This window comes from Oncorhynchus masou, chromosome 2 (genome assembly GCF_036934945.1).
Source record: "Oncorhynchus masou masou isolate Uvic2021 chromosome 2, UVic_Omas_1.1, whole genome shotgun sequence".
NCBI classification, from domain to species: Eukaryota; Metazoa; Chordata; class Actinopteri; order Salmoniformes; family Salmonidae; genus Oncorhynchus; species Oncorhynchus masou.
Genome location: NC_088213.1, coordinates 34,317,400 through 34,330,585, shown reverse-complemented (window position 1 = coordinate 34,330,585; position 13,186 = coordinate 34,317,400). Strand labels below are relative to the sequence as shown.

At 44.3% G+C, this 13,186-nt stretch overlaps 1 protein-coding gene across 4 annotated transcripts in view; it reads right to left on the bottom strand.

The window, feature by feature from the left end:
- LOC135503754 (F-actin-monooxygenase MICAL2-like) overlaps positions 1-13,186 on the bottom strand; it is a 49,274-nt gene that overhangs the window by 5,524 nt on the left and 30,564 nt on the right. For 3 of the 4 annotated variants that reach the window (XM_064921918.1, XM_064921897.1, XM_064921910.1), the window contains 12 exons: positions 11,578-11,733; positions 11,318-11,418; positions 10,502-10,759; positions 10,278-10,393; positions 9,988-10,114; positions 9,721-9,811; positions 6,426-6,573; positions 5,450-5,649; positions 3,833-3,927; positions 3,535-3,606; positions 3,283-3,420; positions 1,088-1,195 (listed from right to left, as the gene is read on the bottom strand). In XM_064921918.1, the coding sequence (XP_064777990.1) occupies positions 1,088-1,195; positions 3,283-3,420; positions 3,535-3,606; positions 3,833-3,927; positions 5,450-5,649; positions 6,426-6,573; positions 9,721-9,811; positions 9,988-10,114; positions 10,278-10,393; positions 10,502-10,759; positions 11,318-11,418; positions 11,578-11,733 (1,610 nt within the window). The remainder of the gene's footprint in view (positions 1-1,087; positions 1,196-3,282; positions 3,421-3,534; positions 3,607-3,832; positions 3,928-5,449; positions 5,650-6,425; positions 6,574-9,720; positions 9,812-9,987; positions 10,115-10,277; positions 10,394-10,501; positions 10,760-11,317; positions 11,419-11,577; positions 11,734-13,186) is intronic. The other variant, XM_064921903.1, reaches the window with a different exon arrangement.

Sequence of the window (13,186 nt, the reverse complement as noted above, 5' to 3'; positions counted from 1 at the left end):
CACTGAGAAGGAAACTCATTTAAAGAAGGTGGGCAGTATCTTTTTTGATGATAAAATACCATGTAAATACCTTTTCCTGTAATGGAAATTGCAGTATGATGACTACTCTAGCACTAAACACCTTGCTTGTTGACTATCCTGTGAGTAATACAGCTGCAGCCTCTTCCAGTGAGGCACAGAGAACCCTGTGCTACCTTTCAACAGTGCTGAGCACACCGAGTAAGTGAATTACCAGTGTTGTTCATACATATCATCACAGACAGAGCTGAGAGAGGAGGCTACCTAGTTTTCAGCCTGAGCTCTCTTCTGCATGTCTGTCTCAGTGGGAATATAAAATCACGTAATGGAACAAGAAGAAACTATTTAATGGAATGATCCCTGCTTGAACAACAAATTGCCTGATGTGTTTTCACAGGGCGTTACATTGTTTAAAAAAAGCCTTGTTGAAACCCTTGGCGTAAACAGTAATTTATTGACTGACATTGAAGGTGATTTAAATTTCAGATGTAGGATCTTAATTTGATCACTATTTTGCTGCTGACAATTTTCCTGCATAGCAGGAAATGCCAACTTGTAGCGTATTAAAGGTTTAAATAGATTTCTAAGGTTTGTAATTTCCACTTTAAAATGTCTGACTTTCAATGCCCTAACGGAAAATGATAAATGTTGAATGATCACAAATGTTTTAGCATGGCTACAGTGATACCTACAAAAACAACACCTACAAAAAATGTCCATAAGTCACATAATAATTCAAATTTCCCGTTGCTGCAGGATTATTTTCCTGTTTTAACGAATTGGCTCAAATTAAGATCCGACATCTGTATAACAGAACACTGTGTCCTACAATAACCTAAAATCACCTGCACTAGCTGTGTTCTGTTGCTACAGGCTCTGAGCAGCTAATGAAAACATTGCCATAAAAGTCATGCTTCTGGAGATGATGGATGTTGAATTTCAACATAGGGAGGGTTTATTGAACTCTGTGCAGTAGCAGTGATGCCAAACAAGACCGAGCGTGCAACACAACAAACACACTGAGGGACGGGAGAGGTGAGTGGTCAGAGTTCAGGGGTCAGATAGTCACCTGGGACGTAGAGGCCACATCCTCAGAGAACAGTACTCTCAGGTGGACAGCTTTCTCCTTGATACTTTTATTGTGAAACGCTCTAGCATTCTGGGTCTGAGCTTTCTTCTGCAGGACACATACCATGAGACACAGAGACAAAGAACAGGCATCAGCAGGAGAAAGCTGCACCCGCAACACAGTACCACATACTCACTCCCTGTCGGATGAATGGGTCTGAATAGTAATTATTAACTCCCAAATCAGAGTTATAATGTACGGACAAATAAAAGTATGAAATGTATGCACTCACTATTGCAAATCGCTCTGGATAAGAGCGTCTGCCGAATGACTAAAATGTCAAAGGTAATGATCAAGCAAGATAAGTGGACTTTGGTCCTACTTTCCCACTGAAGGAGCGAGATGGCACATTGTTTACTGGGCGGTGGAGTACAATAGTGTTGCTGTGTGGAGTAGAGTGGCAGTTTTTACAACACTAATTTGACACACCAGAAGAGATGACTCCACTCTTATACATGTGCTCTTGGAACAGCAGACTGAGATCCAGACAGAGACAGACAGACACACAGGACTGGCACAGAACGAGGCCACAAGGGCAGCCCACTGGCTAAACTTGCCAGTCAGCATCCTCTGTACCTCTTTGTCTCTGCCAGGGCTATGGGTCTGCTCTTGCTATTGTGGTCAGTGTGGATGATTCGGTGTTGACTTCACCAGCTGACTATGTGCCATTCAATGCTAAATGTATAATCAGGATGATTATCTCAACAATCATATCAAGCCTTTTCCTAAAAAGGACATCTTATATGATCACACAGTAGGAGGCAATAACAATAGAAAAAGACAGAGCAGACAAAGAGAAATGGACAGATGGAAAGGAGAGGAGAGGAGAAGAGAATAGGTCACCTTGGTGATCTTTTCCTCCACCTCCTGAAGGCGTTGGAGCATTCTAGACATGGCTAGGACCGCTGAGTGGCAGGAGGGAGAGTAGCCAGGGTACTCTGTGCTCTCTGGCTTTTGAGGAAGCGTCTGGGGTTGTGTCTGAGTACGTGTCTGATCAGCCTGTCTGACCTTCCTGAGGGTGATTTGGGCTGGGTGGGGGTTGGAGCTTGGGTTGTTGCTGGAACTGGGGTTGGGGCTGGTGCTGAGACTGAAGCTGGGCTTGGAGCATGTGTTTGGGAGGAGGCTGGGGTGGTAACCGAGTGATGCACTTAGCTGCATATTTGGCACAGGTTGCAGACTGAAACTGGAAACACACAGCACATGTGAGCTGCAGTTCTATGGCTCTCTGTCAACTCAGGGTGAGCTTGATGAAAAAACAATTGCAGCAAACAGGCCCCAGTAGTTTAACAGCTGGAGAGAATAGAAGGGAGATTTATGCCCCATGCTTTCCTTTATCATGTGAATCTACTTCACTGGGGGTATTTTTCATTTCCAACCCACAGGGAGCATTTAACACTCTCACTCTAGGTAGGTGATGACTGGTTTGTGAGTGAGTGTATACCAAAACTGAGTGACAGTGTGTGTTCTGCAGAGTGTATTAGCATGGGTATGTGTGTGTATTACAGTATGTTGACCAGGCCTGCTCCAGTCCTCTACCTGTGTCTTGGGGGAGGGTTGGGTGGAGTCTGCTGCCTGAGGTTGGTGAAGCGTGGGGTCTCAGTCATGTCTATGGAGCGTGGCCGAGGGGCCCTCCCAGAATCCCAATCACACTGAGACTGATGGGGTTTGTCAGCCAGAAACAAAGCCAAGGAAAAAGGTTAGTAGAAAGACAGAAAAGGAAGAAAAGAGGGAAAGTGAATTGCAAGATAAGTATCTCACCAAACAGTTAAGAACAAATTCTTATTTACAATGACGGCCTACACCGGCCAAACCCGGACGACGCTGGGCCAATTGTGCATACAGCCTGGAATCGAACCAGGGTGTCTGTAGTGACGCCTCTAGCACTAAGTGCCTTAGAACTCTGCGCCACTCGGGAGCCCCAAGACTTTATAACCAACTCTTAATCAGAAAACGAACAGTACACAACCAAGCCTGGCTCTTTCCCTTGGAACACAAATGATCACCTCTGTCCTATAGCACACTGTGGTATGAGGCATCTGAGAACAAACATACCAGGTACTATACCATACTATAGTACTGTACACTGACAGTGTCCTGAGGATGGGGAATAGGGGACATATCTTGGTGGTTCTGACCTGTCTCCGGAGGGTGAAGCTGGGGTTGCTCTCCTCAAACTTGGACAGGAGCTGGCTGGCCATGGAGCGGACCTTGTTCTCCTTAACCCCCCTCTCCTCACCCACACAGGACGCACTCTGACTGGAGAAGTTGGTTGCCTGTCATGAGAAATAGTGACTTGAGTTATGAGGGCCAAAATAAATGGTATTTTACCGTATGACTCGTGCACTTAGAATGTCCTTACGAAATTGTAGTTTGATGGTAATAATTACCTCTTCCAAATAACTGCAGACTTTTCGTCTCCTTTTGTACATTGGGTCAGTATCTTCTAGCTTCTTCTCATCCTGAAAGAAAACAACCAAGCCATAGTATATGACTAAATATTTCAGACTTCACACAAAGGTAAAAATATTCAACATGAAAGTGAACTTTTAAAATAGAGCCCATCTCAAAAGTCCACTTATTCCAATGAAATGACTTTTGAAATGATAACACAGGGAGGCTGAAATGGCTATCAAGTTGCAGTCGTTATCAATGAAGACAGGCACCTGGAGAGAGGAGTGTGATTACCTTCGGTACCCTTTTTCTTGGTACCAGAACTTTGTTCATACTTCTGACTGCCTTGGAAGGATAGTCTTCACTGTTTTCGTCGGCCCCTCTCGAATCTGCAATGAAACACGAGTACATTGAAACGTATGATATTTTCCACAGAGCTCAGCCATGAATGTCAAATAAAAGCAATGGCCAATGTGTTTTTACATTACGTCTAAAAGAAACCTAATATTACTGTGTCGGAAAGAACCGGACGGGGCAAGACCATCTGTTTTTATGAGGAATGCCACCTAATAAACAAAGGGCTTTTTCGTGGAAACCAATACTGAAAACACTTCACTACAGATCATAAGAATGTATACAATTATTGCTAAATAGCACATCATCATTCCGTGGGCAACCAGCTTTGCTGTGGATAGAGGCATATCATGTGACCTCTTAGAGACCATAAAGCTAGTACAACTGATGTCCCTGTGGAAATAATATGCTCTCTTTACCTTAGGCATCTCAGACCAGAAAATATCTGGAGTAAGGTGCAGTGTTTTCTCTCCAGGCATTCTAGACACATACAATATCTGTAAGGTAGCCTGTCCTGTGCTGGGCAGATGTGCATTCCTCTCATGCCAGACAATATGACTGATAAGGTTGTGCAACGCAGACCTCCTTTAAAAGGAAGCAAGATGAAATCTCATACCCTCTTTTACACCAGCTCGCTAGAAAGACATAACTTATCTGAAAGAGATCAGGGGTCAGCCCAGAAAAAAGGTTAAAGAAGAGACAGCTTGATATGTAAAAAAAAAAATGGCCCTGGTGAAAACAATACATTGAGAGGCTGGGCTTTTTTGGAAGGGCCAGTGACAGTGACGAGGTGTTCAAGCATCAAGTTTCAGGTTTTTTATTAGTAGTATGATCAGGATACACACGGCATACACTGTTCAACGAAATGCTTACTGCAGGTTCCTTCTGGACAATGCAACAACAATAAGAAAGAATAAAAAATGACAATACGAACATCAAGTAAATGGCTCAGTAGAATAGAATAAGTATAATACAAGAAGGCACAATTTATAGTTCAATATTTACACGCGTTATGGGGAAGGGGGGATTGGGGGGCTAGAATTTAAATTGTGCAGTATTTAGCAATAATAACAAGAATCTGGTGGCAGCCGTTGTGATGTGGTGTAGCATGAATGTGTGTGAGTGGATGTATCTACGGGGCTGCCAGTGCAGAGCAGTAGGACTACATGCCTCTCCACCCTGTCTGCTCCTCAAGTGTTCAGAGCCAAATGCTTCTGCTGCATTTAAAAATAACTCTGACATGGGAAGGAGACTTTAAAAAAAGGCCTAATGATATAAAGGGCTGCTACTTCAATCAGACTACATAGAAAACGATGGGATATTTTGTGTGTGTGTGTGTGTGTGTGTGTGTGTGTGTGTGTGTGTGTGTGTGTGTGTGTGTGTGTGTGTGTGTGTGTGTGTGTGTGTGTGTGTGTGTGTGTGTGTGTGTGTGTGTGTGTGTGTGTGTGTGTGTGTGTGTGTATATCTGTGTGGGTGTGTGCGGGAGTGAGGTCTGAAGTCTGGGGCTTCAGGACACACGTGTCTGCAGGGGGATGGGGTGAGGGGTGTGAGGCGTACCTGAGACGGGCAGGGGGGTGCCGCGGAACAGCTCGTAGAACTTGGAGAGGTAGGTGACCATTCCGGTCTTGTCTGGTTCTTGACCAGCAGCCATCTCCTTTCCAGTGGCGAAGGGCCGGATCCCAAACTCCCGCTCAGCCAGGTCACATGCCAGCTGGAGGTTGTTAGCCGAATCCTCCTCATTCAGCGAATCAAACTCTCTGGGGGAAACCGATTGAAATGATATCACGCGATGTTGTTGTAATGTTGTGTGGGTAACTACATGAAGGCTTCATAAGACTAAGCTGGCGTCAACATAGAAGTTATGAAACAGTTCTAGACTAGCAGTGTAGCCCTCACGTCAGAAATAACAAACTGCCCTCTACATACTGAGTGTAACATGTAATACATAGTTATGCTTTCCAAACTCCCTCACATACTATAGGGTTTCTCTAAAAGCGGTTGTGTCTTCTGTGTGAACCTTTTCGTCACACCTTTCAGTAACAGAGAGAGTGAGAGAACAGCCATCAGGAAAAAAGGCTCTTCCATGAAGGTCAAATTTCATTCGCACCCACCACTTACATTTACTCTCACACAAAGACGAGCTGTGAGGGAGGGACAGGGGCTTGTGTGTAGATAGTAGACCAGGACATACATTGACATACTTAGATGCCTAGTATACTTTACATTAGACACCCACAGCAGGAGACAATATTACAGCGTAGGTGTAAGATGTTTTGCTTTTACTGGTGTCTTGATGTAAATGTTAGCCTAATGAGGAAATTCTCCATTACACAATAGAGACATTTTATGAGGAGCCAGTCTATCGACTTACAATGACGAAGTGCTACATGCCAGGGTGTGACAAGAAGAAGTCTCACACATGGTTTATGAGAAGAAAAGAGTGAGTGCTGAGCTCATTTACAGTTACTGTAAAGTACATGAGGCCAGTCTTACTGTGGTAGTTTACAGGCTAGGTGTGTGTTGCAGTACGTACATGAGGTGGGATCTGAACCGGTGGATGAGGGCACAGAGAGCCAGGCCACTCTGCCACGAGGTGGTCAGGTCTGTCACGTTCACGTTCCTGTAGCCCTCGGTCTGTTTCTGACACCACGTCAGCAGCCTGCCCGGCCTGATCTCCGACTCTACACACACAGACAGGAACAAGGTGTCCAGTAGGGAGAAAATGGCATGAAAGAGGGAGGCACTACCTAAGCTGTTCCAATAAGAAGAACATAGATTTTTGTTTTCCATTGCCCTATTTTCCATTTGTGTGATTGTCCTCGTCTATCAGTGTATCAGTGTTTTGTCACTTGTCATGTGTTGTGTTTTTGTGGACAGCAGGAATAGTAGCTGATGCTTCTGCGAAAGCTAATGGGGATCCAAATAAATACAATACTAAACAGCCACCCACCCACTCACCTGGCAACATAACCACAGAGCTAACAGCAAGTGAGATCATAGATGTGGGACAGTGACAGCAGGTGAAGTTAATGAGAGGTAAGACTGATAAGAGGTAAGTTAGAATAGGGGCTGAGGTATGCATATGACTCTGTCAGGACATGTTGAACCTGTCTGTCATTGTGTAATAGGACCAATGGTTGTGTAACATGATGTTTAGCGCATTATGTAGAGGCCAGGGTGTGCTTAAAGAGATACAGTATACATGGAGACAAAAATTATGATGGAGACAAAATGGAGACAAGAATCCTATCAGTTTATAAACAGGTCAGTTCTCCTTGAATAACTGCTAGAAACGTTCCAGTATTAAAGTTTAACATGAGCCATGGGGCCAAAAATATCTTGAAACGTAACCAGCTAGACTTTGTTAGGTCTGGTATCTGAGAACATCCTGAAGATATCATTGATGCGTTTAACTACTAGTGTACCAAGTCATGTTTGTCCTTTTCACAATACACAGAACCACAGCTTCGGCCTCCAAAAAAATGATCAATGTAGGGGGGTGGGGGTTTTACCCTATATGACCCTGTCCACAGTCAAGTGGCTCCCACTTCACCAAAACGCTGCTCTCACTATGGATCATTGAAAAACAAACCTCAGAGGGGGACTTATTTCCCAAGCAGAGATTCATGTGGGCTCGTCCTCAGTCTGACACTCCTGTTAGTGAGAGAAAAGGTCTGCCTCACCTTAAGGACTGCTGTGGGCCTCTGTCTCAGAACACTCCCAGAGCACAGGGAACGGTTAGAGAACGCAATAGAACTAGAATGGAATGGCTTATCTTCTCCTAACTTTGGGAAAATAGCCACTGAATGGATGAGTGCTGCAGATATTTTAGCCCCTGAAACCGAAGGGACTCATCCGTCATCCTTTTCAAATGAGTTACTTGAACCAGTTGAATAGACATCACAGCATGTTCTGTAGGTTGGAGTCATGCACTGGATCAGAGGTACAGTTGAAGTCGGAAGTTTACATACACTTAGGTTGGAGTCATTAAAACTCGTTTTTCAACCACTCCACATATTTCTTGTTAACAAATTATAGTTTTGGCAAGTCGGTTAGGACATCTACTTTGTGCACCACACAAGTAATTTTTCCAACAATTATTTACAAAATTCAAAAGGCACTCGCACATCTGAGCAATCTAATTGAACAAGAAGAAGGAAAAAGGAAACCGCACATGGCTCTTGATAGTATCACTGATATTTAATATGCTTACGTATCGGCCACACGGCCTGCGTCAGAACTTTAACAACTGTTTACAGACAGATTATTTCACTTAGAATTCACTGTATCACAATTCCAGTGGGTCAGAAGTTTACAAACACTAAGTTGACTGTCTTTAAACAGCTTGGAAAATTTCAGAAAATGATGTCATGGTTTAAGCTTCTGATAGGACAATTGACATAATTTGAGTCAATTGGAGGTGTACCTGTGGATGTATTTCAAGGCCTACCTTCAAACTCAGTGCCTCTTTGCTTGACATCATGGGAAAATCAAAAGAAATCAGCCAAGACCTCAGAAAATAAATTGGAGACCTCCACAAGTCTGGTTCATCCTTGGGAGCAATTTCCAAATGCCTGAAGGTACCACGGTCATCTGTACAAACAATAGTACGCGAGTATAAACACCATGGGACCACGCAGCCGTCAAACCACTCAGGAAGGGTTCTGTCTCCTAGAGTTGAACGCACTTTGGTGCGAAAAGTGCAAATCAATCCCAGAACAGCAGCAAAGGACCTTGTGAAGATGCTGGAGGAAACAGGTACAAAAGTATCTATATCCACAGTAAAATTAGTTCTATATCGACATAACCTGAAAGGCCGCTCAGCAAGGAAGAAGCCACTGCTCCAAAACCACCATAAAAAAGCCAGACTACGGTTTGCAACTGCACATGGGGAAAAAGATCGTACTTTAAGGAGAAATGTTCTCTGGTCTGATGAAACAAAAATACAACTGTTTGGCCACTATCGTTTTGTTTGGAGGAAAAAGGGGGAAGCTTGCAAGCCAAAGAACACCTTCCCAACCGTGAAGCATGGTGGTGGCAGCATCATGTTGTGGTGGTGGCAGCATCATGTTGTGGGGGTGCTTTGATGCAGGAGGGACTGGTGCACTTCACAAAAATAGATGGCATCATGAGGTAGGAAAATTATGTGTATATATTGAAGCAACATCTCAAGACATCAGTCAGGAAGTTAAAGCTTGGTCGCAAATGGTTCTTCCAAATGGACAATGACCCCAAGCATACTTCCAAAGTTGTGGAAAAATGTCTTAAGGACAACAAAGTCAAGGTATTGGAGTGGCCATCACAAAGCCCTGACCTCAATCCCATAGAAAATTTGTGGGCCGAACTGAAAAAGCGTGTGCGAGCAAGGAGGCCTACAAACCTGACTCAGTTACACCATCTCTGTCAGGAGGAATGGGCCAAAATTCACCCAACTTATTGTGGGAAACTTGTGGAAGCTACCCAAAACGTTTGACCCAAGTTAAACAATTTAAAGGCAATGCTACCAAATACTAATTGGGTGTATGTAAACTTCTGACCCACTGGGAATGTTATGAAAGAAATAAAAGCTGAAATAAATCACTCTCTCTACTATTATTCTGACATTTCACATTCTTAAAATTAGGTGGTGATCCTAAGTGACCTAAAACAGGGAATTTGTACTCGGATTAAATCTCAAGAATTGTGAAAAACTGAATTTAAATGTATTTGGCTAAAGATATTTGGCTAAGGTAAACTTCCGACTTCAACTGTAAGTCCATACTAGACACGCTGTACTAAATCCCCCAACTCCAGTCTCTCTGGCCTCTCCTGTATTGTGTGTGGCTCACCTCGTCTGGCCAGGTTCACAGGGCGACGTATTGTACCATTACGCTCCAGAGACTTCACTGGCAGCTCTCCATTGATGTACAGGTGACGCACCTGGAAGAAATAACAAAGAGACACAGCTGAGATTTAGGCAGAAGAAGAGATAAGAGATAAGAAGACAAGCACAGTCCATCCTTCTTGTGTTAATGTTAAGGGTGAATCTGTTATTGGTGACAGGAAAAAGTGAATACTGCAGTAAACAATGTGATCCTTGAGAATGTCTTTCGTACCTGGTTTTGCCTGACACAGGTGGAGATGAGGTTGGGATACCGAGTCCCAGGGTCAATGGTGTATTGCTCAAAGTTTTTGGCAATGTTTTCAGTGGTTGTCTGCGGCAGAATTCTGTAAAGACTCTCCCTGGAGAAATGCATATATTTAGTGTGTGTGTGTGTGTGTGTGTGTGTGTGTGTGTGTGTGTGTGTGTGTGTGTGTGTGTGTGTGTGTGTGTGTGTGTGTGTGTGTGTGTGTGTGTGTGTGTGTGTGTGTGTGTGTGTGTACAGTATGTGTGCTGACCACTGACCTCTCAGCTAGCACCTCCAGAGGGGTCATGCCCTCAGCCCACCTTTTCACCATCCAGGCTGAGTCAAAAGCAGCCAGGAAGCCTCTCGCACACCCTGTACCCATGGGCCAGAACGGCTGCACACACAGACACATAACAGTACATTTTGCTGAACATGCACATGTAGTTTTTATCATCCAACCATTTTAAAGCATGATTAAACACTGTTGTCACAGCCTCCTCACCTCTAACAAGCTGTCCCCAACCAGTGCCACCAGTAGCTGGCGTCCGAAGCATTCTCTGACTAGCGCTGCGTTCTCCGAAGCATACATGCTGGTGAAGTCAAACATGGCCACGTCCGGCTGGCCACAGGCATTTATGGCAAAGTCCAGCGTGGGAAGCTGGTAGTTGGTGCCAAAGTCAGCAGCTTCGCGGGCGTAACCCAGCAGAGCTTCCTGGTTCACATTCGTACTGCTCAGCAGCATCTCTGTGTCTATGTAGTCCTGCGAGACAAAGTCAGGGGAATTGTGTTTATGAGAGACCATGACCAAAAGGTCAGAGGTTAAATGAGATGCAACATACCCCAGGTGTAACAACAGTTATTCACCTTGTATATTAGAGGACCATTAAAGATGGATTCTCTTTAAATTGTACTGTGACGCCAGTCTCAAAGTCCCACATTGTCTTTATGAATGAATTCATGGGATGACTCATGCAGAACCCTGGCAATTGAAGTGAGAGCGAGCGCTGAGAGGGAGTCATAAGCAAGTGAAATATGTGCTCCTTCAGGGATGTTTATAACACTTAGCTTTCATGGATGTCATTGTGGTGCCCACCCGGCTCATAGGCTGTTCAGCTGGCAGACCACCAAGGATGAGATTCCTCCGACCCGACATCCTCCTCTATTAACTCCTCACCTCTCCTTCTCTCTCTGCCTCTCTCTCTGTCTTTCTCTTCCTCTCTCTCACACACATCTGAATACAACACCCTCAGACAGCAAGAAAAATCGTCCCACGTCTGAATCTAGTTGATGATCCCTGATCTAAACAATGTTTGCTCACATGAATGATGACCCCCTTGTCCAGTAGGCTCTGCTTCTTTGCTGTCATGACAAAGTAGTGTGTATTGTCCTTGTAGTACACAATGTTCTCCAGGTCAATACCTGCAACAAATGACAGACACAGACAGGAAGGTTAAAACACCCCATGATAATGACAGGGTTGAAGATTGCTGTTGTTCGACAATGTGTGAATTTAAGTGCATTCTAGGGGCAGTCTGCTCCTCTGGCTGACTCATTGGCTGTGGGGGATCTCAGGCCCACCTGTCTCCTCTTTGAGGTCCAGGAAGAACTTCTGGTTAAAGATGAAGGCCACACCGCTGATCTCCTCCACCTTGGCCTCAGCCGTGGTGTTCCTGTTGACAAAGTTGGCCGTGATGGCGATAGCCAGCTTACCACGGAACTCCTTCCTCTTGAACCCTGAGAGCGAGAGAAAGAGGGGGAGAGAGAAAGAGGGAAAGAGAGAGAGAGAGTGAGAGAGAGAGAGAAAGAGAGACAGGGATGGGATGTTACTATTCTCTGGCCAGGCCTGCAGAGGCATACTAATCCAGAGGAAATCTAACACTGAGCTGTAATCACAGGCCAGTTATTTTAGGATCAGAGAGTCTTGTTACCGAGGTGATACTGTTTATACCAGGGGAGCGAAAGCCTCGGCGGGAGAGTTAGGTCAGTACTAAAATGTTCTGATCTAATAAATGTGTTTTCCAGGTTGAATAACTTTCACAACTTCAGGTGGAGTAGAGTGCAGCCACTCCTTACATGAACTGGACTACTGTAAGAGGAGGTCGCAGTCTCGTTTTTTTCACGTGAGATTTTACAATATATATTATTATTGGCTGCAATTGCGTTCACTTCTGCTATTTAGGATATCAACAACAACAGAACAGAATCAGTTCCTCTTCAGATAGAAACATTGGGGAATTGCTTCTTGCATTAAAGAGTTTATTGCCATCCTCTCACTGATCCTGAAACGTTTTTTTGTTTGTTAATGGAGACATTTTAGAGGCTCATTTAACATGAACTTTCTGTGCTCATTCCAAGGCAAAACATAACTGCAGACAAGCCTTAAAATAGACTGAATCATGGGCTCAGACTTTCAATGCCAAACTGCTATTCACTTGGGTTCCTGTTGCTGCTATTATCACAGTTACGGTTTCATAAAAAGCTGTCTGACTTTTTAAATGACATGAAAAACCTTGCCTTTGTGAAAGAGAATATGGTGATATCATTTTTAAACGTCTCTTTGTGGTGTCAAAGCTCCACCAAAGCTCCTTAAAGCCTGGAAAAGCCAACCAACCACAGCCAATACCCGAGATACTGTATGTCACTGCAGGCTGTATCTCCCACAGGTCACATGTTAGTATGCTTATAACTGTCCTGGGGAAGAGGAGGGTTCTGCACCAAAGCCCTTCAGTGAAAGAAGATACATCCTCATTACCTGTGACTCAGGAAAGAAAGGATGAATGTTCTAATGTGTTCGGCCTCTCTTCCTCCTACAAAATAATGTATGAGCTTCTGAGAGATGCTTTTCTAGGAGGAGGTAGCATTTTAATATGAGCCAGAAATGTTCCATTACGGTCACTGCTATTTCACTGGGGCATTTCCCCTCCTCACCTCACTCTTTCCAATGCAGCTGTGTTCCTCTCAGACAATTAGCTGGGTACAGAACAGATTGTGGTATATTTAACCCTCCTCTCAGACAGGGCTTGCATGGCAGTTCAAAAGTAGAAGGCCTTCTAAAAAGAAAGTTTCCCCCAGGCTTTTCGTCATCCGACCATGACCTAAACGCCTCATTGTTTGGAGACAGAAAATGCCCTTTTTAGGAATAAGCATCTGATGTGGATTGGTGAGGTGATGACAGGCATCTGTGAGG